This window comes from Camelus dromedarius, chromosome 3, assembly GCF_036321535.1.
Source record: "Camelus dromedarius isolate mCamDro1 chromosome 3, mCamDro1.pat, whole genome shotgun sequence".
NCBI classification, from domain to species: Eukaryota; Metazoa; Chordata; class Mammalia; order Artiodactyla; family Camelidae; genus Camelus; species Camelus dromedarius.
The window spans coordinates 113818110-113846104 of NC_087438.1; the positions used below are offsets into that span (position 1 = coordinate 113818110).

General features: G+C 38.9%; 2 protein-coding genes and 3 non-coding genes across 6 annotated transcripts; all 5 read right to left on the reverse strand.

Moving 5' to 3' along the window:
* Nucleotides 1-71: 71 nt before the first annotated feature.
* Nucleotides 72-10665, reverse strand: FAM200C (family with sequence similarity 200 member C). 2 transcript variants are annotated; one of them, XM_064484518.1, is made up of 3 exons: nt 10248-10665; nt 5545-7374; nt 72-1456 (listed from the first exon to the last, which is right to left on the reverse strand). In XM_064484518.1, exons 2-3 carry the CDS (start codon nt 7323-7325, stop codon nt 1366-1368), a joined length of 1872 nt encoding a protein of 623 aa, XP_064340588.1. In that variant the 5' UTR covers nt 7326-7374; nt 10248-10665; the 3' UTR covers nt 72-1365. The 2 variants fall into 2 exon arrangements, with proteins under 2 accessions (XP_064340588.1, XP_010991120.3); XM_010992818.3 differs by lacking the exon at nt 72-1456 and having other exon boundaries at nt 4919-7374.
* Nucleotides 10666-12879: 2214 nt separating this feature from the next.
* On the reverse strand, nt 12880-25740 carry SLU7 (SLU7 homolog, splicing factor). The gene is made up of 16 exons (XM_010992819.3): nt 25615-25740; nt 23856-24041; nt 22861-23014; nt 22434-22514; nt 21971-22135; nt 21147-21215; nt 18691-18738; nt 18228-18359; nt 17936-18033; nt 17717-17784; nt 17443-17582; nt 16447-16608; nt 14474-14578; nt 14296-14367; nt 14074-14181; nt 12880-13412 (listed from the first exon to the last, which is right to left on the reverse strand). The coding sequence occupies exons 2-16, from the start codon at nt 24023-24025 to the stop codon at nt 13233-13235; spliced, it is 1752 nt and encodes a 583-aa protein (XP_010991121.1). The 5' UTR covers nt 24026-24041; nt 25615-25740; the 3' UTR covers nt 12880-13232.
* On the reverse strand, nt 18509-18581 carry TRNAA-UGC (transfer RNA alanine (anticodon UGC)). The gene has a single exon. It is a non-coding gene; the product is annotated as a tRNA-Ala (tRNA).
* TRNAA-AGC (transfer RNA alanine (anticodon AGC)) lies at nt 24374-24446 on the reverse strand. Its single transcript has one exon. It is a non-coding gene; the product is annotated as a tRNA-Ala (tRNA).
* An 821-nt stretch (nt 25741-26561) lies between the features above and the next one.
* Nucleotides 26562-26635, reverse strand: TRNAY-AUA (transfer RNA tyrosine (anticodon AUA)). Its single transcript has one exon. It is a non-coding gene; the product is annotated as a tRNA-Tyr (tRNA).
* Nucleotides 26636-27995: the final 1360 nt, after the last annotated feature.

Sequence of the window (27995 nt, forward strand, 5' to 3'; positions counted from 1 at the left end):
AATTACTAAATTTGAGACTTTGTGTCTCCTCAAAATCATCTTTATTTGTACAGAGGACAGTTACACCTTAAGAGAACCACAAAGCTATGTTTATTGTACAGAAATTCAGTTATGGATAGAGGATGCTGGATAGCCAAAGGGGTAGACTGGGCTGGTTATTAAGCAGTTGTCTTTCAGCTTCACACCCACCCTTCTGTGCTTCCTGTAATCTGCTTTGTCAGGCTGGGCTGGGACCCCACAAAGTTCATTTCTTTATCACCCAGCTTTCTGTTAGGCTCTGCAAATGAGGGATGCAAGAGACAGCAGAAATCCAGAGGAAGGACCAGGACTTGCTCCTTCCTCTTTTGCTTCCTACTGTCGCCAGTATTGCCTCTACTGTGGTTCTTCACCCTGGCGTTGAGAGTTAGTTCAGTTGGTTTTTCAGTTTCTTCATATTTCCAGAGCCAGCCTTGTCACGCATGCTCAGAGATGGCAGCACGGGCAGGCTGGGACCCATTCTTTAGATCTTTAAGTGCCTAAGAAATACCAGGCAGGCAGGCCGCTTCCCCAGAGAGCTGAGTCTCCCTTCCAAGGGACCCCTCATCCAGTTTTGCACCTTTTGACAGTGCCAGCCCCCTTCCTTGTTCATCTAGCCCTAGTGATGCCGGCTGCTCCGTGCATTTACTATCCCTGTGACGCCTCCACACCCCCTTTTGCCTTTCAACTTCTCCAATACCTGGTCAGTGATTCCTTTTTGTAGATTCTTTTTGTTTAAAAATTGGTATGGTTTCTGTTCTTATTGGACCCTGTTTGCTACGTGGATACCTATACATTTATATAAACAGCTATAGCAGAATGTTAATTTTTGAATCCAGAAAATAGTCCTCTGAGTGTTCATTGTACCCCTCTTCCAACTTGTTGGTATGAGACCCTGCATAGTAAAGCACTGGGGATAAAGGCCTCCTGAAAATGTGGATAAATATTAGTACCAGGACAAAAAGGTTAACCTGATAAAGGATGAAAGTCTCCAAAATTATAGGTTAGGCTCTCTGTTAGTAGAAGGAAACGATACATAAGACCCGTGATTGTTCCTGAAATCAAGTTGATGCCATCACAAAAAACTCAAAACAAAAAAATAAACAACAAAAGTCTCCTTTTCTGTTTATATCTATGAAAGGTTCTTTCTACTTATGTCAGGGCCACCAAAATTCCAAAATTAAGCAAATGAAATATGGCCTCTGTGGGAAAAAAAAATAAAAAAGGTTCTTTAGGAAAAACTTGTCTGTTTTATCTTGTAGGGGAGAAAACTGAGGCTCAGGACACGTTCAGTCCTGCTCTCCAGCCTCCACAAGCGTTGTCCAGAATCACATAGTAAAAGGAATGGAGTCAGAACTTTCTCATTAGCCATTCATAATCGTGGAATAAGACTGGAAACGAAGCGTATGAAGTGGGTCTCTTGGTGGCATGTGACAGGAAGCTGCAAAAGAGGGATTTGTTAGCTCATAAAACTGAAAAGTAAAAAAGTATGACTGTATTTAGGTGCTGAAGCAGTGTTGTAAGGAATCTGTCTCTCTCCTTGTCTTGGCTTTGCCTCTGCTGGCTTCGCATCTGCTGGCTTCACCCTCTGGCAGCAAAGCTGATCAATGGAAACTCCAGACTCCCATCCTGCTAGTTTAGCAAGTATCTTCCCCATTAATCCCAGCAGAAGTCCTGGAGCTGACTCTGATTAGCTGGGGTGGGGGTGGGGGCATGCAGACTGACAGTGGGGTAAGGACAGTTCCTTAAAGAAAAACAAGCGTGCTATTGAAAGAACTGAGTGAATGAATGAATCCGTGCTGAGCAGGCCAAAATAAGGGCTGGCAGGTCGTCAGATCTCTTGATGCCTATATGCTGAGGGCAGTAGAGTTCAACCTGCTAGTCAATAGCTGAGCTAGGACTGGAATCCATTCCTGAATTAGAGTAAGACTTAGAGCAAGGCTGTAAAACAGAAGGGAAATAACCTTAGGTTCTAGGGAGATATTCTCAGAAGATAAAGTACAAAATACGATGACTTTGACAGTTGCCTTATACTGCTGATTATATTAAGGTAGACTTTGAAAGCTTCCAACCTGACTTTTCTAAATGCTTAGCAGATATTAAAGCCAAGCTTACAGTATTTTGATATAATTTAGTGCTAAAAAGACTATACTATAAATATCCAGACCCTATTTTTTTTCAAACTGAGATATAATTCACATCATAGAATTCACCCTTTAAAACTGTATGTCTATTTGGTTTTGATTCCCATTGGATCATGTCTGAAAAGCTGACCTATCTACCTGCTTCAAGTGGCTTTTGGTGGCTTAGGAAAGCAGCCAAGATGTCAAAAATCCACGTGCTCAAGTCAACTTCAGGCAAAAACCCTTTATAGCTTCTCTTTCCCACTGTTTCCCAATGATTTCTTGCAGGCTGGTAGTTACTGGCTCCATCAGAGCTGTCACCAATTTTGTGCCAGTAGTGGCTCAAGTGGGGCATTTTTAATTCGAGCTACTAATCCCTTTTCTAGAGATACTTAAAATCAGGCATTTGGCAAAATCTGTAATGAGAGTTGTTTGCTTTCAACCAATCATGCACTGAGAGTGACATCTGCTGGCCATGAAGATTTATGCTTTCTTGACTCCCTTTTGCAATTTATCAATGACCTTAATTATATTGTGAAAATGTAAGAAAGACAACGGTCTCTTCCGTGGGAGAAAAAGAAACCAAAACATAGAACTTACGTGAGCCAGTATGTGTACCACTGTGGGAGATTCTTTAAAATAAAAAAAAAAATCTAAGTGCCTCTTCTTTTTAGCAGACACTGCAGTCTCTTTCATTTGATCAGGGGAAAAAAATTGTTGTAAAATTTGAAAATGAATTAAAAGTTCATTTAGCTATTTCCTTTAAAGTGTCCTTTGGTGGTGCAGCCATTGTGGAAAACAGTATGGTGATTCCTTAAAAAAACTAGGAATAGACTTACCATATGACCCAGTAATCGCACTCCTGGGCATATATCCAGAAGGAACCCTAATTCAAAAAGATACCTGCGCCCCAATGTTCATAGCAGCACTATTTACAATAGCCAAGACATGGAAACAACCTAATGTCCATCAACAGATGACTGGATAAAGAAGTTGTGGTATATTTATACAATGGAATACTATTTAGCCATAAAAAACAACATAATGCCATTTGCAGCAACATGCATGTCCCTGGGGAATGTCATTCTAAGTGAAGTAAGCCAGAAAGAGAAAGAAAAATACCATATGATATCACTCATATGTGGAATCTAAAAAAAAAAGACAAATGAACTTAAATATAAAACAGAAACAGACTCACAGACATAGAATACAAACTTGTGGTTGCCAGAGGGGAGAGGGGTAGGAAGGGACAAATTGGGAGTTATATATAGAATAGATAAACAAGTTTATACTGTATAGCACAGGGAAATATATTCAAGATTGTCTAGTAGCTCACGGGGAAAAAGAATATGAAAATGAATATATGTATATTCATGTATGACTGAAAAACTGTGCTGTATGCCAGAAATTGACACAGCATTGTAAGCCGACTGTAACTCAATTTAAAAAAGTGTCCTTTGGGTTTCTGTTTCAGAGCAGAAATGAATGAATTTAGTGTAGGAGGAAGTTCTAGTGGACCTAACAAAAGACTGGCTATCAAAGGTCACTTGCTTGTGGCGTTTCATCCTAGTCTTGTGCTTGTATGGTTAGGTCCCAGGCTTCATACATGCCCTGCTCCCATCCCTGCTTTCTTCCTGTCTTTTTATATGCATACATAGTAAAGTTTATACATACTCTTCCAGATTTATTCCTGTATTAGTTTTGGAAATCTCCCCCTGCTCTTGATGTTAGATTATAATAGGAAAAATTAGGACTGACATTTTCTCACTATATTTTTAAAGAAAAGAAGGTATGCATTTATATTTATTGATAAAGCATTTTGATGGAAAGTGATAAAGTTTAGTTTTGTGTAGGAAATAGAAACTTCAATCTGTGTACTCAAGTGGCATCTAAATCTGATAGTCAGGTTCCACTCCCCTTCAAGTTTAAAATTTTTTTTTCACTATTATGAAAGTGCTGTGATTACCCACCTTATAAATAAACTTTATGGGCACTCATGATTCTTTCTATGTGATGAATTCCTAGAGGGAAAAATCCTCAGTCAAAGGGCTATGAATAATCAATAGAGGAACTAAAATTAGTACTGTCATAACAAAAAATGCAAGTCGTAGGAGGGGAGATGGATGTTTTATAAATTCGATCCTTTTATCTAGAGGCATCAATATATAACTTCTAAAGCTGATAAATCAAAACTGGCGTAAGTGTTTGGTATAACACAGTACTTAGCAACATGGGTGGAACCATAACAAGTTGAAGCAGAAACGGTTAAGGTAATTGGGCAGGAAGGGGGCTGCAGCTTTTCATTACAGGACTCTTTTCTTTCCCAGCCTTAAGCATACAGTACTTTTGATATAAAAATTTATTTAAATTTAAGAACATATCTAGCTAAATTATCATCCAGAAAAGTGTATTAACTTAGATAACCATGTGGAACTTTTTGGTGGCCCTGAATCACTATGGTGACTTCAGGTCAGTTTTTCATTATCGATATTCTGGCCCATTCAAACTTTTGAACTATCTTAGAAACATACATATAGCGTAAGATGTAAAATAAGCGAGGAAACTGGGGTAAAGGGAAAAATAAGTGTAGGAAAAATAAGATTTAAGAAGACCAAAGAGTCCATCAGAACCACCTGGAAAGCTGGTTAAGAATGAAGATCCTTGGTCCCGTCTCGGACCTGCTAAATCAGAATCTCTTGAATAGGGCTCTGGGATCTCCTCTTAAGCAGCCCTGATGAGCTGGAGTCGGGATGTAATTTAAAAGAAGACAAAGAGCGACTACCAGGATATTAGGATGTTTATTAGTGTCACGGAATTTAGAGCACGGGAGCTAGAGGAATGGACGCTGTGAGACTAACTCCAAAGAATACATTTAAAAATAAATCTTATATAAACTTGAATCGTCCCTTCTCTCACTACAGTACTTCATAGTCCGCTTCTTATTTCATTAACCTCCCCAAACCACCCTCCAGGAGACGGGAGGGCTCGGTCTGTCATTTCATCCTTTGACTTTTACTCTTAACGTAATGATGCACATTCTGGGAAGTCTTCTCTTTTTCTCTTGGCTCTATTTGTAAGCAGCCTATTGTACCATGTAGTGTGGATTTTCTAGTGCTTGGGTGTCTTTTTTTATGTATCACATCAACAGGTTAAACAGACACTTAGAAGAATCCTATGTATCAACCAGGCAGTGGTACTTAATCTTTTCCACTGCTTGTGTTCTTATTCTCAAAACATATTTTCACATGCCTCATGTGAAAATTAAAAGTTAAAGATGCTGAATTTTTAAAACATAGAATTCGGTATATCATAAATATAAAAGGAAAGAGAAAGAATTACAGCTTAATTTTACAACGGAATTATGAATATATTAAAAATTATACATTTAAAAAGTCTATCCGCTTACAGTGACTTCTGCTGTAGCTGTAGTTTTTGCTCAATGATGTCTGAGAAGCGAGGAACCTTTTTTGAAATAGCCACACGGATGTCATCACTCACATTCAAGCAGCTTCTAGACTTAGTTTTAAAATGTAGAAGTGATGAGAATCCCAACTCACAAAGATATGTAGTTGCAAAGGGTGTAAGGATTTCTAGAGCTGTCTTTGCCAGGCTTGGAAACACCGTGAACTGAGCACACCAGAAATCCTCAAGTTTCATTGTCTCAAATTCCATTAGGATCTGGCCACTAGCTCGTAACTCAGCAAGATCATTTTTCATTAAATAACCATCATCGACAAAATCCAGATTAAAAAGAAATGGATCCAGTATCCACTTGCTTGCCTCATCAAGATCTCCAACAGAAAAATATCCGTGGAAGAAGCTGCTCAGCTGCTGGAGGTGCAGGGCTATTTCCGCTGCAATGCGTAACGCTTCACCGTCTGAGACGATGATTTCTTCAAGAAAAGGGAAGTTGGTAAAATTTCTTTTCTCAATTCGCTTTAGCCAAAATGGAAACTTCCTAACAAAAGCAGATAACTTCTCCCGAGCTGATACTGTGTTCATCCCAGTCCTCTGCATAGACGCACTAAGTTCATTTAGGTGTTTGAATAAATCTGCTAGGTACGCTAGGTGGATTTTAAACTCTTTATTTTCAAAGCCATCAACTAAATTGCTGCTTTGGTGGTGAAGAAACTGATTGATTTCTTCATACATCTCAAAAATATGAGTAAGTATCTGGCCTCGGGAAAGCCACCTCATTTTGGTATGGAACAGGAGAACACTATACTCTATTCCAATTTCTTCAAAAAAAGCCTGGAACAGGCGGTGATTCGGAGCTCGGCCTTTGATAAAATTGATCACCCTCACCACGGTAGAAAGAGCATCCGTCAGCTTTGTAGGCAGCGTCTTCGTGACAAGCTCATGAGGGTTCAACAAGCAATGTGTGACCACGACATGAGGGACTTCTTTTTTCACACAGGCAACAAATTCTGAATTTTCTCCTAGCATAGAAGAGGCGCCGTCAGTACAAACAGAGCCACATACGTCGAGCGCTATCTTATGCTTCAAAAAGAAGTCTCTGAATAGATTGAACACGTCTTTTCCTTTCACTGTTAACTGCAGTGGTTCACAGAACAGGAATTCTTCTACGATCTCTCTTTCTTTTATGTATCGCACAAATGCCATTAGCTGACTGCAGTCATCCATGTCCGTTGTCTCAGCAAGCTGAATCCCCACCTTAAGAGGACTGGCTTTGATATCTTCTAGAACTTGCTGTAAGATATCCCGGCTCATTTCGTCAATTCTAGAATGGATCACATCATCTGATAAGGGTACCTGCTGAAGCTTCTTTTGTGCATCTGGTCCCAAAACTATTTGTGCTATCTCCAGCGCACAAGGTTTCACTAACTTTTCAGCTATTGTATGCGGATTCTTCTCCTTGGCACATAAATACGCAAACTGATAGGATGCTTGTAATAAGGCGTCCTCCTGAGATGCGGCTCCAAATGCTTTCAAGGTTTCACTCTGATCAGACGGTGCTGGCATATGTTTCAGGCTGTTGAGATCATGCCCACCTACGCCACCATGCTGTCGGTTAAAATGGTCTGACAGTTTTGATGGTCGGAGGTCAGCATTTGAAAATACGGAGTTACACAATACACACTGTGGGCGCTGAGTTCCATCGGCTTCCGTTGTACAGGTGAACCAGTAACGAACATAGTCATCATCCCATTTGCGTTTCTTCGACATGGCACCCCAAAATTCTCAGGTAGCTTTCCAGAGATGTCGTAGATTTTTGCTTTGGGAGTAAAATACAACCCAGGCATTAAAAACTAGTGGCTCACCGAATTAAAACAAAGCCTCATCATATACCATCCTGTCATCTGTGTACGTGTCAAGAAATATCCTGTAGCAAGTCAGTTCGGAGCAAGCCATGATGGCATGACAGTCCAACTTAAATCTAAGAAACTCAGCTAAAGCCCTGGAATAAATGCCTTGCCAGTAGGGTGTATATGGGAGACTCGGGCTTATGCAAATTGTGAATACCCGTAAGTACTCTCCTGGTGAACTGCAGTTACGCCTTAATTTGTTTTCAGTGATGTGTGTTCCAAACAAGTATATTTTGTATCCCCGGAAAGGGCATCTCACTACCACCCCCTCCTTCCGTTTGTGCCAAGGATGTAGGCACACCCCCAGTTATGAACTAGTGAATAGAGGAGGGAGTAATTCACTAAATACTCCAAGGAAGGGCAGGTTTGGACAAGGTGGCTAGTTCTTTTTAATCATTAAGGATTAAACAGGTCTGTAAAACTATTTGCTCCTTGAGTGGCTTTGACTCCAACTCAAGGAGAGGATTTCAAACAGGTCTGACTAAGCCACCCTTGACAGAGAAGTGGGAATCAGTCCGTGATTCCCACTGTCCATATAGAAAAGCAAAACAAGTTGATCACTGAGACTTCCGAGAAATTTCTCTAATAGAAGGAAACCCTTGATTACGGTAGGGCAGGATGTAGAAGGCAGTGGTCCTCCAGTTTAGTAAACAGAGGAATCGTCTCAGTCTCTGGCTAAAATGCACATTTCTGGGCCCCACCCCCAGAGATTCTGATGCCCCAGCTCTGGGGCAGAGGTCCAAACTCTGCAGTCTAAATAAGCGTTTTAGGTAATTCTTATGAACAGTACATAGGACAGTCATCTTTAAGGGACGCCCATCACAGTCGCTGGGAACCCCTTTGGAATTATACGTGTCAATGTACCACCTTAGAACTAATAGATTATCACGTCCAGAAGTAGGACAAAAGAGGACAAAAACTAAATAAAGTCGTCCAGGTGGCTGTGATACACAATCTAGTAAGTAGACAGATTGAGAGGAATGAAACACATCAGCAGGCTTATCCCTAGCTTGCCCATATTCTGCATCGCTAAGTAAACAGTCCAAATGCTTTAACAGGCATTTACAATTTCTGAGTTGATGACAACTTCCTGTGAAAGCTGAGGGACCTAAAAAGAAAGCCTTTTTTTTCTTTTTCTCCCTTCTGAGCAATCAGTAAAGCTATAATCCACAGGTAGGCTCAAACATACCTTAGAAAACAATTTTATATCCCAGAGAAGTAAGTGATCCCCCACATTTCCAAAGTTCTGTGCCACAGAATGTGGCTGAAATAATGTAGCAGGGCTACATCTAAATCCAAATGTCCACACTGGCCATTAAAAAAAAAAAATCACAGTAAGTAAGCCAAGAATATTTATTTAAGGCACTGCTTTCTAGTGCCTCTGCCAAGAATAACTAGCTCTAAAATGTACTTCGGTGTAACTAGTAAGTTGATTTGCCATATGGTTCTTATTAGCCAGTTTAAACTGAAAGATGTCTGCCTATCAATAAAGACAATTGGAAGTTTAGAGTTATCTTAAGGTTTTTTTTGTCAAGTGATGGGACTATGGGCCAACTGTGTTTAGAATCTCTCCTGATAAGAATAAAATTATGACATCAGCATGAAAAATGCTAACCTTTCTGTATTCTGTTATGTATATTTTGGGGGGCAGAAGGAGTGAAGGAAAAAGCTTTCCTTCAGTCTCATTAGAAATTCTTACAGGACCAGTTAAGAGCCCATTCCTATCCACTCAATGCTACTCAAGTATATTTTAATTGAAATTTACCTGTTTGGAACAAAAGAATTTTTAGACAAATTCATTTATCATATCCTTTTCCATCTCCCTCAAAAAGGGAGAATAGGTAGCAAGAATTTTCAAGATCCTCAAAGATGAACTTACTGCCCAAAAGACTTTCTTGTGTTTTAGAATCTCACAATTTTCACTTGTTCCTTTGTGGTATTTAGCAATCACAATATCGTAAAATACGTAAACATTAAAAAAGCATCATCTTATTAAGGAATTATTGTTACTTGAAACAGTGTGATAATGGTATGGTTGTGTTAAAAAAAAATAGGTCCTCATTTATTAGAGATACAGTCTGAATTACTTAAAAGTGAAAAGATGTCTGGGATTCCCTTTGAAATGCTGTACTTCAGCACACACACAAACACACAGAAAATGAGGTGGAGATAAGACTGGCCTTGAGTTGTTAACTGTTGAAGCTGGATGATTGAACACACCGTTACACCATTCTCACTCTACATGTGCTGCAAACTTTCCATAATAAACAGTAAAATAAACAAAAACGATTATCTTAAGATAGACCTAATTCGTTTTTAGAATGATTCTCTTGAGTTTGTTGAGACGAAGATGCAGAATGAAAGACCAGATGTAACAGAGTAAAAAACGTTTTGCAAATTCAGAAAGGGTAGATATGAAACTATCACAATTGAGAGAAAAACCAGTCGGTTACAAGTGAACATTCACATGACAGAAATATTTGGGGAAGGCTACAACATCTATTTCAGCAGTGATAGCATCAAAATGCAGCTGTAAACCTAAAACTCCAAACCAAACACAGTCCAACTTGTACCTGGCCACCGCCTAGCCAGTCCATGGTAGGTGCGGGTGTCCGGGAGGCAGAGGATTTAACCATTACATTTTACAGTTAAAAGCAACAGCCAGGAGAAAAGGGACGGGAATGCACTAGTTGGGCAAACGCCTGGGATCCTGGCTTTGCACTCAGAAGCTGGGACCTATCCAAGCTTCAGTTCCTCAACTGAGGATGACAATAGTACCTACCTTACAGGGTTGTTGGGAGGTTTAACTGTGAGCATGCATGTAAAGAACACCAGCTCGTAACGGGTAGGGCCTGTTGGTGTATGATTAAGGACGGAGCGTTTAGAAGGCGGCCCGGGCGAGCTGAGGCCGCCGGCGGCGCGGGAAGAAGACTCGGCTCGGTCTCCGCCCGCCGACTCCGAGCCGGAGCCGGAGCCGCAGGCCCCAGGGATGCTCGGGCTTCCTTTGGGCGCCCGCTTCAGGCTCCGGTTCGCTCTCCGCTCAGGCTGGGGCCCTGCCTCCGGGCGCTGGAACTGGTCTAGGCGGCGGTTCCTGGGATCTAACCCCGGAGCAGGAACCTGCGGACCGCGGGGAAACAGAAGCGGCGGCAGCGCCCTCCGCTCCAGCCGCGCCGGGGCTCCATCCGGGTTCTCCGGGTGCCTTCCCGCCCGCAGCCTGGGCGAGGCGGAGCCCGGCACGCAGGCGCACTAGCGAACGGCCGAGCGCTCTGCCGGCTTGAGTAAGGAGCATGCGCACTCGCCCTCGCTTCAGCTTGTGTACGTGGAGCTAGGACTTTTTAGCTTATTGTGTCTGCCAGGAAGGATGAATTGTAGAATCTCAGGAGTGGAATGTCTACATAGTTCTACTTTTTAACATTCAAAGCAATGGAAATAACATTTTTTATTGTGTCAGGCTTTGCGCTTGGAGATTATAAAGCACCAATAATTAACCATTTTCTATGTGGTATCAATGAGGAAGAAGAGAAGGAAGCTCTTTCTACTCCCAAATTGAACATTCAGGCAAATGGGACAAGCTGTAAATTCCATTAAGATACTGACGGTAGAGGATGAGCCTGTGTCTTCTTGCCTGTGCAGGTTGCCCCTTCCGCCTCATAAATTAGAGCATAGGGATGAATTTGATGATAATCATCATCCACCTTAAAGAAAAGATTTTTAATTTTATTTAAAATTCTTTTTAACAGACTCTTAGAGTAATAAATCCATAATAGAGAGATTTCAAAGAAAAGTCTCAAAGTATAAACTAGAAAACGCTAAGAAACTAACCTAAATACAGCCCTCTTTCCTACTGAGGGTATTTAATGAAATGACATTTTATTTTTTTAATTTTTTAAAATTAATTTTTTATTGACGTATAGTCAGTTACAATGTGTCAGTTTCTGGTGGACAGCACAATGTCCCAGTCACGCATATATATACATGAATTTGTTTTCATATTCTTTTTCATTAAAGGTTATTAGAAGATATTGAATATAGTTCCCTGTGCTATATAGGAGAAATTTGGTTCTTTAAATCTATTTTTATATGTGGTTAATATTTGCAAATCTCAAACTCCCAAATTTATCCCTTCCCAACCCTTTTCCCTCAGTAACCGTAAGATTATTTACCTTGTCTGCGAGTCTGTTTCTGTTTTGTAGATGACTTCATTAGTGTCCTCTTTTTTCTTTTTTTTTAATATATTCCACATGTGAGTGACATATGGTATTTTTCTTTCTCTTTTTGGCTTACTTCATTTAGAATGACGATCTCCAGGTCCATCCATGTTGCTGCAAGTGGTATTATTTTATTTTATGGCTGTGTAGTAGTCCATTGTATAAATATACCACATCTTTTTGATCCAGTCATCTGTTGATGGATATTTAGGTTGCTTCCATGTCTTGGCTATTGTAAATAGTGCTGCTGCTAACATTGGGGTGCATGTATCTTTTCAAATTAGAGTTCCCTCCAGATATATGCCCAGGAGTGGGGTTGCTGGATCATATGGTTAAGTCTATTTTTAGTTTTTTGAGGTATCTCCATACTGTTTTCCATTATGGCTGCACCAAACTACATTCCCACCAGCAGTGTAGGAGGGTTCCCTTTTCTTCACAGCCTCTCTAGCATTTGTTGTTTGTGGATTTTTTAATGATGGCTATTCTGACTGGTGTAAGGTAGAAACTCACTGCAGTTTTGATTTGCATTTCTCTGATAATTAGCAATATTGAGCATTTTTTTCATGTGTCTTTTAGCTATTTGTATGTCTTCATTGGAGAATTGCTTGTCTAGGTCTTCTGCCCATTTTTTTATTAATAGAGTTTTTTTTTTTGTTTTGTTATTAAGTTGTACGAGCTGTTTATCTGGAAATTAAGCCTTTGTCAGTCTCATCATTTGCAATTATGTTCTCTCATTCCATAGGTTGTCATTTTGTTTTGCTTATGGTTTCCTTTGCTGTGCAAAAGCTTTTAAGTGTAATTACCTTTCATTAGTGTATTTTTGCTTTTATTTCTGTTGGCTGGGTGGACTGCCCTAGGAGAACACTGCCAAGATTTATGTCAGAGAATGTTTTGCCTGTTTCCTTCTAGGAGGTTTATAGTATCTTGTCTTATGTTTAAGTCTTTAAGCCATTTTGAGTTTATTTTTGTGTATGATGTGAAGGAGTGTTCTACCTTCATTGATTTATATGCTTCTGTCCAGTTTTCCCAACACCACTTGCTGAAGAGACTGTCTTTTCTCTATTGTATATTCTTGCCTCTATTTTCTTCCATTCAAAGGCTAATACATTTAGTTCTGAGTGTAAGATACTATGAAATATTTTAAAAATCAAAATTTTATAACCAAGTGGAAAACAGAATTAATACTACACAGATTGACAATGGATATAAAATTATTTATACATTCTACAGATTTATTTTCAGTAACCCAAAGCTCAAGACAGGATAATTAGCTTCAGATCAGAAAAATCTGAGAAGGCAAAAATGATTACCAAATAACTACAACTGTAATTACAAAATTAGAAATAAAATCTTAATGTGCACTTAATGTACATGGTTTTTTCTTCTTCTTTGTTTCTTCAGTGTGGAAAGGAATGAATTTACTACAAGACTTCTGGAAGCTTTCTTCAAGTCAGGGAGCAAGAAGAGCAGATACGGATTCTCCCATCTATAATCACTGGCAAGAATCTAAAAGAACGTATCAGCAGAGTCTATCGTGGGTGACCGTCTGTGACCAGCAACTACTGCCCAAGGAAGGAGGCCATGGGGTCATCCGGCCTCTGACGTTTCATTCTGTAGGCTTCCATCTCCTCTTCGGTGGGTTCCTGAGTTTCATAGATGCTATTGTAAGGCCGCTTCCTCTCGTCAAGCTGCATCATCTCCTTGACTTGATGAAGACGGGCCTCCTCTGCATTCAGTGCCTGTAGTGAGACGAAGGACATGAGTACCATGGCTCTACACCAGATCTTGTTTGTTCAAAGCACCAAGAGCAGTACCAGGAGACCCCACGGAATGTGGACGGCCACATCAAAACCTAGACTGCCTCAAAGAGCTTGGGCATAAGCCCTTTTGCTGTCCAACTACAACCAATCACTGTTTGGCTCATATTTTCTATAGACACAAAACAATATATGACAATTCTATGACATTTTCAATGTTAAAGAAATTAAACAACAAAAATTGAATGAGGTTCATTTTACTGACAGAAGCTGGCAACTGATGCTTTTGGTGGAGACTGCAATTCTGACTTTGCTGATACTTACAAATACAGGCAAATACAAATTATTCTCTCTGGGCAACGTGCCAACACCTCTAAAATAACAGCTATACAAAACACTTTTCTTCTGTGCATCAGTAATATTTAACAAATAGTTCGAGAAGCAGGTAATACCGAGACACACAAAAATCTCCATTCATATTCTAGACTTGATAGGTGACCTGAGCAGATCCCCCAGACTCGGGGGTGGGGCTAATTTGCTCATTTTTAAAATGAACTTGGAAAGAGGATTAGATAATTTCCTAAGGTCCCTACAAATAAAAAAACACTGCAGTCACTTTTACTATTTTGCCTTCACAAAGTACCTTTTTCAATTTGTCATGTTTCTTCTCTTCATCATTACTCTCTGAACTGCTCTTTCGATGCTTCCTCTTCCTCTTCTTTTTCTTCTCTTTTAGTTTTTCCTGATGCATCTGACAGGGAGGATTGAAATATACTGTAATTAATGCAAAAATGAAGCTCTAGTGCACGTTTTACAGCCTTCCCGCCAAGACTTAAAACCTCAGGACAATCGATCGCGGACTTACCTCCATGAGGGTCTGAGGCTTTTTCACAGACTCTTCTCCAGTTGTATCATTTATAATACGTTCCTCTGAATTCTGTGGAAAAATATATGTGATCTGACTTGAGTGTCACAGAAAGTTAAAATGTGAAACGTAAAAAGGTATGTTTCATACAGAGTAAAAGTCGAGGACAATTACTTACAGCAGTCTCCTTCCCAGCTTCTCCGGTACAGTAGGAATACTTGAAGAAAGAGTGACAGCATTTGTATCCCCATCGGCCTTCTTTCCAGTAGGATCCCCAGATATGCTGCAGAGAGAGAAGGGAGTTCTTTAAAAGGGAGCCTGAAACTAGAGTCTCTCATATATTGTTGATAAAAGGAGGAAAATTATGGGGATTCTAGGGCTAGCTAACAGGGAGAGGGTGTGGTTACAATGGTCTTACATTCTCTTCCCCCAAAACTTAAAACACTTAGGATATCTGATTTCTCTTGAAAAATTTAGAAGGATGGGGAAACTCTGGCCCACATTCTCACTTGTCAGCAATTGGCTGTGGACGACCAGTGGGCCCTTACTAGACAGGGCTGTGTTCTCTAGTTTGTACAGTCTGCCTGGCTCACTTCATTCCTACACGATTACTGGCATGGCTCCTAAAGGCAGTTAGGTTTCTGACTGCTACTTAGCGAGACAGCTATGGTTTGGGTACTTCAAGAGTACAGCAAATTACATGCTTTATGATGTCATGCGATATGACGTACACTGCATCGCCCATGAAGTGTTCCTGTCCAAGTATTTAACTTCTATCTAACCAAGCCTTTAGATCTGAATTCCTGTTCACAGGGAATAGAGGAATAAGTTATATGCTATCACTAGGAACCAGTCAAATACAGAATACGAGACAGTTTCCAAGATAACTGGCATGATCTGTTAAATAGTCACTGTCATGAAAAAGGGGAAGATACATGCTAGAAAAAAGTGAGATAACAACCAAAATAAACTGTGACTGGATTCTCTCTCTCTGTCACACACATACACAACTACCTGCCCTCCTCTTCCCCAAACAAAAAAACCCAAACAGCTATTTAAAGGCATTTGAGGGCATATTTTGGAAAATGTGATTAAGGACTACAGATTAGGTGATACTGAGGCATTAATGTCAATTTTCTGCAGTGTGATAGTGGTAATGTAGTTATATAGGAGAACATCTTATTTTTAGGATATGTAATATAGTATTTATGGGTGAAATGTCCTGATACCTGTAATTTCCAAATGTTTCAGTCAAAAAATATATATATAGTTACACACCTCCCCTGCCCAGACAAAGCATATATGGCAATCTGTAAAAAAAAAAAATCTGAATCTAGATGGGTGGGTATATGGGTAAATGTAATAGTATTCTTTCACATTTTGGGAAAATTTCGTAAAACAGCAACTGGTGCAGCCACTGCAGAAAACAATATGAAGGTTTCTCAAAAAGCTAACAATAGAACTACCATGTGACCCAGAAATTCCACTCCTGGATATATATCCCCAAAAAACTAAAACACTAATTTGAAAAAAATACATGCACCCCAATGTTCACAGCAGCATTACTTAACAACTGCCAAGATATGGAAAGCAACCTAAATGTCTATCGACAGATGAGTGGATAAAAAAGATGTGGTATTTATATACAATAGAATACTACTCAGCCATAAAAAAGAATGAAATTGCCATTTGCAGCAACATGGATGGACTTAAAAGGGCATTATGCTTAGTGAAGTAAGTCAGAGAAAGACAAATACTATATGATATCACTTGTATGTGGAATCTAAAAAAAATACAACATAGTAGTGAATATAACAAAAAAGAAACATAGATATAGAGAACAAACTAGTGGTTATCAGTGGGGGTGGGGGAGGGGAAATAAAGGGGTGGAGGACTGGGAGGTATAAACTGTTGGGTGTAAAAGGCTATAAGGATGTATTGTACTACACAGGGAATGTAGCCAATATTTTGTAGTTACTGTAAATAGAGTGTAACATTTAAAAAGTGTATTAAAAAACATAAAACATGTAAAATCTAAAAAACAAAACAAAACAAAACATAACAATGATTTACTAATGAAACTGAAATAGAAACACAATTCAAAGCAAAATGCTAACAAAGACACAAAGGCGGTTCTGGTTCAGCACGTACCGTATGATTGTTGATCTTCACATCCTCCTCATACTTGGAGCAGGCGACAGCCCGCTCCTGTCCTTTGATGACTGTCCCATGTCTTGAGTACTCCACGTAGTCTTCAGTCTGAGCTAAAAGCAATTCAGCTGGAGGGGCATCCAGGTGTTCTTGGCCACCATACTAAAAGAACATTGAGCATTATTCAATACACTTTACAGAGATAAGCATTCAAATCTCTACTGAAGGGTTTATTTCCAATCAGAGAGATTAGAGGAATATTCTTCAGGGCTTTGTTGCACAAAATAGAGTAAGAAAAAAAACTGCCACCAAATTTCCTTAAGCAAATAAAAGGTATCTCAGTTGCTATTCATCTGCTGAGTGTGGTTGATTACAAAATGGCTATAAAATTCTTCTTATCCTGTGTGCACGCCTATTTGTCACAAGACGTAGCTGCTCCAGCCCCATCTGGGCCTGGCCCTGCTACTTGTTCTGGACCATGGAATACTGGCAAATATGATGTAAGCAAAGACCTGAAAAACAGCTGTGCACTGGGGCACGCTTTTTGTTGCTGGCCTCTGGCACCCTGAGAATGCCACGTAAAGAAGCTGGGCTAGCCTGTCACAGGACGAGAGCCCGCGGGGGCAGGGACGAGCTGCTCCCAGTGAGGCCTTCTCAGGACAGATGAGGTGTCTAGAAACCAGAGTGAGGCCATTCTAGATTATCTAGCTTCAGATGGGCAGGCCCAGATCAGGAGACCCAGCTGACATACAAAATAGTGAGAAATAAGAAATGTTTATTTTAAACCACGAAGTTGTGAGGCGGTTTGTTTTGCAGCAAAATCTCACTGATACAGCTACAGTGATACTGTGTAGCGATTAGGTCAATGGAAGGAAAGGGCTAATCCTGGTGGATTACAAGAGACTGTGTACTGTATTCCAAATGTAAATCAAATGCGTATTAACTGGTAATTTCTCTTTAAGGAAACTTTTTCCTTAGCAGTTTGGCCAAAATTACCTTTTCCAGGATGCTCTCTTTCTGCTGCTCTTTGAAGTCTTCTTTCTTGACCTTGAAGGACTTATACAGCAGCTCTAGTTTTGTTGGATCAGCTTGAAGATGCACTTCAGAGCCCTTGTCATAGGCTTCCCAGGCAAACACTGGAGTAATTAAAAACATCGTAATGAGTTGTCAGCTACTTTACTGCACGCTTCTTCAAAACAGGCTTTAAAAACTGCCCCCCAAGTTTCTTATGAGCTGATATAAGACACCTTGATGTAGAGGGGACACTCACATTGCGTCTGAGCCATTGAGATGGTATCACCTGTGTATCTGACAAAGTTATCCCCCGCGTAGCTCACTCTGTGAAGATAAATTAAAAACAAATTGTTTCAGAGATTTATGTCTTTTCTAACCCTACCACAGATGATGCTCATTTTCATTCAGATCACGTTAGATGAGTAAAAACTCCCCTCCTTCACCTTGAAATCTATACATTCAGCTGGATACTTACTCATCTGGATTCTTTCCTGCATTGGCATAGGGATTCTCTCTCATCGCTCTAGTTTTGGGATCATAGTAGGCAGAATTTGGATCTAAATTCCGCAAGTACTAGAAGGAAAAAAAAAATGTTTTAAGACTGAGTTAATGTTTACTTCCATCAAAGAAGATTTCAGCAGCCTGACTGGCAGAAGGAGTCAGCTAAATACGTGTAGCATGCCTGGGGTACAGCTGAAGAGAGAAAGCCCCAGAATGATACCTAACCTTGGAATGACTGGAAAGTACATTAAGTTGGCAAGGCTTACTTTTGCAATATCTTCTCGAATCCTGAGATTCCGGACAGTGATTCGTCTCTTGGAGTCAAAATTCTGTCCAGGCATGTCAATATCATCTGCGTATTTATCTTCATCCTCATCTTCACTATTATGATCTTTTTCCTAAAAGAGGAAGAGAGGGTAAAAAATTTGAAGAAAAAAAGAGCAGCATCCAGTTCTTGTTTTCCCTTTAACCAAATGCTTACTCATTGTGTTCTTTGTTTGTTTGGTTTGTTCATTTGAGGAGGTGGTAATTAGGTTTATTTATTTCATGGAGGTACTGGGGATTGAACCCAGGACCTCGTACATGCAAAGCACGTGCTCTACCACTGAGCCACACCCTCCCCCTCACTGTGTTCTTTAAACCTATTATTATTGTGAATTATATATTATTGTTAATATTAGCCATCAGAAATTTTAAAATTTAATAATTTAAAGGGCATAGATTTACTACCGTCTGAGAATTTGGTTCCTCTTCTCCCCACTGGTGTTTTGGAGAATTCTGCATCATGAAAGAAGGAAAAGCATCTGTAATTTTATTCCACTGAAACTACTGATTATTTAACACTTTAAAAACAGAGTTGAAATAAGTTAAACTTAACTGAACAAATTCTTTTATTTCTCATGTGTAGTGAGCATGTAAGTTTTGAATACAATTTTGTTATTGTGAATAGTTATTAGAGCGTCTACAAATCCAGGATTTTCATTGATAGAATTATAATCACAAGAAGGTAATTAAGGTGATCAATTCTTAAATATTCATTTCATATGTGTTCATCTTCAGATACAACATTTTCATTAAACTTCACTATCTTTCCATTAAGGCCAAAAAGGAAAGTTACGAGGATCATTACACTTTCAGGAATTTATCCTAAATCAGTAATATGTCTATTATATGAAGATATACGTACAAGAATCTACTTTATGATACAGATAACTGAGAAAAAAACAAATCAATGAGACAACTGGTTATATAAACTACTACACTCAATAAACAATGACCAACCATAAAAGTGATTCTCTCCAACGGGCAGAAAAATATGTATACTTTGCTTCTTTTTTTTCTTAAAAAAAAAGAGGGAAAGATGGGAATAAGATTACATATTTGTGTTTGTTTGTATTTACACAAACTCTGAAGGGATCTGCAAGAAAAAACGGTTATGGGGGGTGAGGTTTAGAAATAGAGTAGATGGAGGCAGGGGTGGGAGACTTTTCACTGCACATCTATCTTAAATTATTTTGACTGGTAAATTATGTGACTTTATATAAAAATGAATGATGTTATAGACCTACATTTAGAGATACAGAGAACAAGTCCTCATTGCACTACATATTGTTTAATTGAAAGAGCAGGTGATAAATGAATATGTAAAAGTGAATCCATTTAAAAAACGTATTATAAGCACACACACAGTACACGTGAGGGGGTGGACCAGGACACCAAAAGACCTACTTCAAAATGCGAACAGTTAACACAGGGTATTTTTCTTCTTTATAATTTTCTCTCTTTGTTTCTGTGTTACCTTCAAAATTAGAAATGTCTTCTTAAAAGTAATTTTTGGAGTTCTCACAAATTGCTAGTTCAACAAAGGACACTTATACTGCTATACAGACAGCTAATCTCTATAGTAGATATGACTCTACTATATGTAGTTAATCTTAATATCCAAATGGGCAAAATTCATCACTCCTTTACATACATTTAAGTAAACCTACTGGGGAATTAACTGTAATATATTTACAATAAACAATATGGCAAAAAAGAGAAACAGACCCTTTTCCTTTTTCCAGAATTGGTAATGTTTAATAACAATCACAAAATTAGCTACCAATGACCAAGTGATCACTTCTGTGATGTGCTAAGCCTTGGGGTGGGGGTGGTAGGTGTTCTTCTCTCTGCTTTAGAGATGATAAACTGAGGCTCAGAGAGGCAAAGTAATCTTTCCAGAACCATCTAGCTAGCCAGGGGCACAGCTGGATTTTAACATCATCTGTTAACTTGTGCTTTGAACCTGCTGGGTGGGCAGCCCCTATCACTGCTTACTTGGTGATTAACTGACAGACTTGGTGATTAACTCACTGAGTTCTGCTTGCTTTGCAATTATACTTGCTAAGAGCCCCCTTTAGAAATTTAAACTCCAAAATGTTTATTATTTACTTATGCTATGAATTTGTTAAAAAGAAACTTTCTTAACTCTAATAAGCATAATATATTTTAGCTAATAAGTTGACTAAAAAAAAAAACAAAAGAAACCTGTCTGCAATACATCTTTTTTTTTTTGTTTGAAAAATGTTTTTACCCAGCTATATAATTATTACATGTTCATTATGGAAAATGTAGGAAATACTAAATAAATAAATAAAAAGAAAAAAAATCACTAATTCTACATTGAATGAGAACTGGTATTTTGATTTTCTTCCCTGTATGGTCATACTGTGATATTATGTGTCATTAAAATATAGGTGTTGTCCAGTGTTGTTACTAAGTCTTGATAAAAGCCATTTTAAGGGGTCTGCAACAGTCTATCAAGCAGACGAAGGACAGCTCACTTCACCAATTCCCTACTAAACCTTCAATTTCTTGCTATTGTAAAAAGTGCTGCAATGAACATCTTTGTGCAGCATGATTTTTCTGAATACTAACAAATTTTTAGGATGGATGGATCACCAATTTAATTCCAGAAAACGTATATAAATGTTTTTATGGCAATATTCTCTCCAAAATGATAGCATTAATTTATAGTCCCATGAACCCTTTGAGTGTCAATTTTACTCTTTCCCCTCAATAGTACTTCCGTCTCTCTAAAATCTCTTCTAACTGGAGAGATATAAAATGAATTTTTGTTTCACTGTTTAATTTTGTTTACTAAGAGTCTGAATTTTTAAAAAAATGATCATTTTATTACTTACAGCTTGTTCTACTAATTTTCCTGAAGCCAATTCTTCTTGGAGTTTCTGGGCTTTCAATGTTCGTTTTGCCTAAGAAAAAAAGAAGAAACATTTGAAATTTACTTACAATATTCAAAGGAACATTTAATTTTTACATACATAAAATGAACGTTTATTGTTTTCAGAAAAGGTCACTGGACAAAGTAATTTCTTATAGCTCTAGAACTCCGGCGCCTATAGAACAGGAGTTACTGACTCTTCCAGGCAGGCCCAGATTACCGTAGATGATAAACATAAAATTCAGATTTTTATGTGAAATCCCATGGTCTTAAATATTAACTCTACTTTAAAAAAAGAGGCAGTGTTTTTAAAAACTAGGAGTGCATAGATGAAATCATAACAGAAAAAACTGAGGTTAAATTAAAATAAAATTCCATCTTCTGAAACAAGTTACCTTATGCTCCCTTCTACCACCCTGAAATGCTATGAGACAGCCATAAACAGACCCACAGGGAAGACACAGTCTGGGGGCCAAGAGTTTTTAACCCCAGAAAGCTGAAAGTTTTGGACACTAAACTGTTCTCATGCTTCCAATATTTTCTGCAACCTAAGTCAGGGAGTAAAGGACAATGTAAGAATGAAATAAAAAGAAATGAAATAAAAGAAATAAAAAGAATTGCCAGACAAGGCTAGCACACTATTTATTTCACTATCCAAGCAGGTTTACTACCACGACAATAATAAAAATGCCATCATTTTTATACTGCTTGAAGAGCTGCTGAATTAGAGATCCAGCAAAACGTACATTCTTTCAGGGTGGCAGGAAAGCAGCGAATGGTGCTCACCAGATCAACTTTGGCATATTCTTCTACAATTTTCATGTGTTCTTCTGGATTGTAGCCGTTCCACCGATCCCTCTTGCCATCGTAGTCAAACATCAGCTGAGGCTGCACGTGTTCATCTGGAGCTATATTAGTACCTGTAAATTTTGCTCCAACTCGCCGAGGCCTCTGGAAAACAAAGTAAGATTAAAAATCTTCCTAAGTACCTGTAGCCTAGAGGAAAATTTCATGTCCTCTTTACAGAGCGGGTGTGAACAGACCATGGGTGTGAATGGTTTACTCAATTATCAGTTAGTCTTCCAGCAAAAAATGTTCATGATGCTGAACTAATTTCACTCCCATTAATTTTTATTTCACTTGTACCTAAATTTAGGTAACTTCAGCAAAACAGAATTAAGCTCTCTGACTGGAACAAAGAAAGAGACTCTCTGACAACAGCTTCCAAAATTCTCAACGCTGGACTTACCTCAAAGCATTCTTTCTTCTTGTGTGTCATGGCTCCACAGTTTTCACATGCTCCTTTGCGGTACTTAGTAGTTATGGAATTCTATAAACGGACAGAAAGAAAGCAAAGCAAATGTTTTATTTATCTGAATAAATTAGAAATAACTTCGGCTCTCATTACTGTATTGATTAGTGAAGTGATTCGTTAAAGAGGAAAATCAGTTAGACTCTCTACACTTTTATAAATGAGAAAGTTTAAGGACTTCAGCAATATAAAATGTATAAAAGAAAAGACAGAAGCTAAAGTTGTACATGCTGTGAATTTTAATGCCAGATAAAAGGTCATGCAATCTGTTTCTACTTTACATAGTACCACATTAAAGGGGCTCCTATTAAGTTCTTAAAGTAAAATCCCCGTCTCCACACGCACTGGCAGGCTGCCCACACACCTCTCTGACACCCCGCTTGTACCATTCCCCAGATGTGCTGTATTGCTTCTGCTTCTCAGGCTGTGGTCTCTGGTGCTTTAAAGTAGGTCTTTTTGATGGATCAATATACCATGGCACTGAAGAAATATACTGAGGAATATGAGGATTGATGTCTCTGTAATAAAGTAAATTTTTTTTTACAGAATGAGGTTGAAAAACAATTGATATTACAATTACAAAGGTAGTCTATACAGAATCTAAGAACAGAGATACTAAAGTGGGGGAGGGGCAAAATATGCTTGCTGTCTCTACAATGTAATAAAAAAATAAAGAAAGTAATTTATATTAGAGTGAAAAAAAGTCTGACAAAAGAACTAAGAATAGTGACATAACTGAAGGGGGAGGAGAGATGAAGGAAGGCAGGGGTCTATGTTGGTGAGATTAATGGATGCTCAAGCTGCACAGCTGGGCCTCTGGATCTGTGGTTTGGAATCTGCAGATTCAACCACCAGTGGATTGCAGAATGTTACCTGTACTTTAAAAAAAAAATATGAGTATAAGGGGACCCACACAGTTCAAACCTGTATTGTTCAAGGGTCAACTATAGTCACTGTGTAGAGGAGGACACGAAGTGGGAAGAACTGAAAAGGACTGTAGCTATTCCTTACAAGCCCTTCATTATTATTTGATTTCTAAAGCTTATACACGGAGTGGGGAGCATATAGCTCAGTGGCAGAGCACTATGCTTAGCATGCACAAGGTCCTGGGTTCAATCCCCAGTACCTCTGTTAAAATAAACAAACCAACCTAATTACCTCCCCCCTCCAAAAACAAAAAGAAAGAAAGCAAGCTTATAGGTAGGAGTTTGATAAAATAAATAAAAACAAAAATGATGTGTGGTAAAGATGGCTTCTTTCAAATCATACCATAAAGCAAAGGATGAGAAATTGGTAAACTCAGTACACATGAATTTGAATTTTGAATGAACAGATCTTGCAAAAAATTAAAGTACTCACTTTCCTTCTTCATCGACTTCTGCAGGGGCATTACCCAGTTTTCGCTGTTCTTCTAGCTCCTTCTTCTTTCTCCAGTCCTCTCTCGTCATCTTCTTTGGTTCCTCCAAACTCATTTCTTTGGACCCCGACAGGGGGGCAGCGTTCACTGTATCCACAGCTGCGGCCGACATGGTTATGTGGCCTCCTCTATGAAAAGGAAGAAATATCTGTTAGTATAAACGAGGCCTTCACAGATTCACGAGGGAAACTATCAAAAGTACACCCTAATAACACATTATACAGAATGTTTCATACATTCTTATTCTTTCACAGTATCTGCAAGGGGAAGGTCTCTTACCCCTCCACAAAAGTCTCTGAACTGCTCCAGTTTTTCTCTCAACTCTAATTTACAAATGGAGAGAGACATACACATGTATTTAATTTATTGGGGTTTTTTTTGGTTATTGTTGTTGTCATTTGTTTGTTTTTGTTTTGGGGGGGGAGGTAAGTTGGTTTGTTTATTTACTAATTTATTTTAATGGAGGTACTGGGGATTGAACCCAGGACCTTGTGCATGCTAAGCACACACTCTACCACTGAGCTATACCCTCCCACTCCATATACATGTATGTAAAATTTCGTAAGACTCCCTGTCATATAGATTTCCCAATTCCTCTCTTTTTATGTGTGTCTAAACTTTTTTTTTTTAACCACACTCACCCTTAATGAGTACATAGGGTCTTATCTCTGTTCCTCTTAAAGGCTGAATGTTTTAGGATTATCTGTATTCATTATATCTATTTCCTCATCTTTACCTCCTTCCTCAATCACTCTGATTTAGTTTCCATTCCCCACCAGTCCAAAGATACGACTGAGCTATCAATGTACTAGGTTCTCTGGACATTTTTCTGTTCTGTTCTACTTAAATGTCTCAGAGAAACCTGAACTCAACAAATCTTAATTCAAATTCATGATCTCCTCTATGAAATCTTCCACTGTTCCCTCTCTTGATGAAAGACACTACTTTCCACCCCTTTATGTAAGTGGTCCAGCTGACTTGCACATCTATTTCATCACTAAGTATTGTTATTTTCACCTTCTGAATATCAAAACTTCTACTCTCAATAACCTTAATGCTATTACTTTTTTCCTACTAGTCTCTTCTGATTCCCTCCAATCAGATAACCACGCTGCAGTGTTAAAACACAAATCTGAAAATATGTTCCACTACCCAAGTTTAAAACCCTCCAATGCAGCAAGCACTGTCCAAGAAAAATATAACGCCAGCCCCATATGTCATTTTAAATATTCTGTACTCTTACGAAGAAAATAAAAAGAAACAGGTAAAAATTACTTTTGCAATATTTAACCCAATATAGCCAACATATTATCATTTCAATACAAGAAAAAATAAACAGTCTTTAAAATCCGATACGGAATTTACATGTATTCAGACTAGCCAACATTTCCAGTGCTTAAGAACCACAAGCAGCTAATAGCTACTATACTGGACAGTCAGCGCCAATGGCATCTTACTATTCTCACTTTAAAAACCACCAGAGACACAGTCCTGGTCTGACTGGACACAAGCACCACGTCTGAGGCCTAGGACGGCGTCTTCCTTCTCGGTCCCCGGTGCCCGTTCCCCGTTCCCTTCTCAGCCTGGCGTTGATTAACGCCGTGAGGATTATCTGTAATAATTAGGAGCCGCTGGCCCACTTCCTGGGGTTCTCCACTGTCACCGTCTTCCCCTCCCCAAGTTGTCACAATATTTCCTTACCAAGTCCAGCCGCTGCTGACCCCCAGACAGCCAGATGAATCCAACCAGCAATGTTTACTTCCTGACTTTCCTCCTTTTCCCGGCAGACACTGCGGCACATGCGCACTAGGAACACCTCGGGTTTCAGGCTAGTTACGACGCTACTCTCGCGAGATCTCGAGCTGCGCCTATTTCTCTGCTTCGGGTCCGCAGAGTGGATTAGGTTTGAGCATCTTGTTTTCCGGTCTGTAAGTTTCAACTGTTGTTCCTTAAACAAAACAAACAAAAATTTAGTACCGAAAACAGGTAACAGTTTAAGCTTAGTTAGAGCGCTACGAAATGAATGGGGAAATGCGTGAAGTTAAAAAAGCAATTAAAATTAATATTAATTAGTAGCCAGATAGTGTAACACCCTGGGGACGTGGCAAATAGAAAGTGTCTTTCTGTCCTCGAATTTACATCATACAGAGTGAGAGAGACACTAAGTTATTCAAACAGATTATAACTCTAGAAAGTCGCTATGAAGGGAATACCAGATGCTAGGAGAAAGTAAGGTCCTATTCAGTAATTGTGATACCTCGCCTCAAAGTGGTATTATATTTTACATTAAGAGGAAAAAAATACTATAAAACGATTTCCACTGTGGGAAAAAAATAATACCCATGACATCTCAACCTTCCTTTAAAGTATAATATGAAATAAAATCCTGGAAAATAACTAGTAATTTTGGAGCAGAGTTTTCCGTTTTGTGTGTGTGTGTGTGTGTGTGTGTGTGTGTGCGTGCGCTAACTGTTCTGGTCACATTTTCTTTTACTTTTCAAAACAATATGTATTCCTTTCAAATGTCAAAGTGAAAATAGCTAACATCCTTGCCTCAATAAGAAATCTCATCATAACATAATTAAAATTTTTTTTGCTTTGTTTTTTTGGGGAGGCAATTAGGTTTATTTCTATTTATTTATTTTTAATGGAGGTACTGGGGATCGAACCCAGGACCTCATGCATGTTATAAAATGTGCTCTACCACTGAGCTATACCCTCCCTCAATCAATCTTTTTCCTATTAAGAATTTTCAGAGCCTAGAGCACAGGAATGTAAATACTAATTTTGATTTTACAGGGCAATATTTGAAGGAATAAACGTTGTCAGAAAACAGTATGAAAATGAGTAGTCTGTGAACCACTCATACTTTATTTTCATCTCCTTAAAACAATTCCTGAAAGTTGCTTGTAAGTGTTAAGGCCTGTTTAGTTAAAACCACCAGGCAGAAGCCAGGGAGCACATCTCCCAGAGGAATTATAGAATGTGCTGGACAGGAGGGAAGAATCTTTTGTAAAGTTCGAATTTCCCTTGGAGGATTCTGAGGAGGGTCTAAGGAAGCACGGATCAGTTCTGGATGGATTGCTGTTTGATAAACTGGGATTGATTAGGATCTAGGTGCACTTATCAATTGAGGATGATTTAGCGAGTTATCCCTGGTGATAGACTGGGATATAACAAAGAGGTTTTGAGACATCATTAGTAAGAAAACAGTGGTTACTCAAAGAGGTTGTAGCATTTTACAGTTACTGCGTGACCTTGGGAGACACAATGCTTCCTGTTGTAGAGGGAAGTCTTATCCTAGGGACATAAATCTTGCACACAATGACCTCAGGAGACGAAGAATCCCCACTTGGAAGCTGTAAGTGTTGTTAAAGAGAAAAGCCAAAGGCCCAAAATGCAGTCATTTTTGCTAAAGCCTAGATTTAATAGCTAATGTAATTGCAACTTGAAAATGTAATCCCCAGAAGTGTAATTAACCAGTTTGGAATTTCCTGATCAACACCAAAGAAATGTAATCCAATCAACCAATTCGGAATTTCCACGTCAGTACAAAAACAAAAAATGTAATCCAACCAAATCAACTAATTTGGAATTTCCAGGTCAGTATCAAAGTGTTAATCTGTCACATGGACTCTTCCCATCATCGTCCATCCGAAATCCTGCCTCTCAGAGGAAGAAGAGGCAATCAGCTCCTAAAACCTTTACTGTTACTTCCCCCTTCTGCAAAGATGTCGTGGCCTAAAAAGAATCCTTTCTTATATTTTGCCAATAGCTCACATGCCCCACACTTTTTCCTATAAAAACCTTTCATTTTGTGCAACCCGTGGAGCACCCAACTGTTTGCTAAGTGGAATGCTGTCTGATTCGTTTTATCTATTTGTACTTAACGTTTCTTCTTAATTTTTAATTCTGCTTTGCTAGTATTCTCTAGACCTAATATGGGTTTTTTTTCCTGCCACCTGACTATATATTGACTGTATATGTATTTTTCATATCTCTATTTGAAATACAAGTATCATGTATCCATCTTTTTTAGTCATTTTTCTGGTGACTACAATGCCTTTTCTCCAGCGCTGCCT

What these genes read in the sequence shown, in the direction of transcription:
- FAM200C (XM_064484518.1), bottom strand. Translation starts at nt 7,325, where the DNA reads ATGTCGAAGAAACGCAAATGGGATGATGACTATGTTCGTTACTGGTTC. An exon ending in CAGCTACAGCAGAAGTCACT is followed by an intron (nt 1,457 to 5,544) that starts GTAAGCGGATAG and finishes CCTCTTTTGCAG; the next exon opens with CTTCCTGTCACATGCCACCA.
- SLU7 (XM_010992819.3), bottom strand. Translation starts at nt 24,025, where the DNA reads ATGTCGGCCGCAGCTGTGGATACAGTGAACGCTGCCCCCCTGTCGGGG. An exon ending in ACAAGCGGGGTGTCAGAGAG is followed by an intron (nt 22,515 to 22,860) that starts GTGTGTGGGCAG and finishes GTCCGTTTATAG; the next exon opens with AATTCCATAACTACTAAGTA. An exon ending in TTCGAGAAGATATTGCAAAA is followed by an intron (nt 18,034 to 18,227) that starts GTAAGCCTTGCC and finishes TTTTCCTTCTAG; the next exon opens with TACTTGCGGAATTTAGATCC.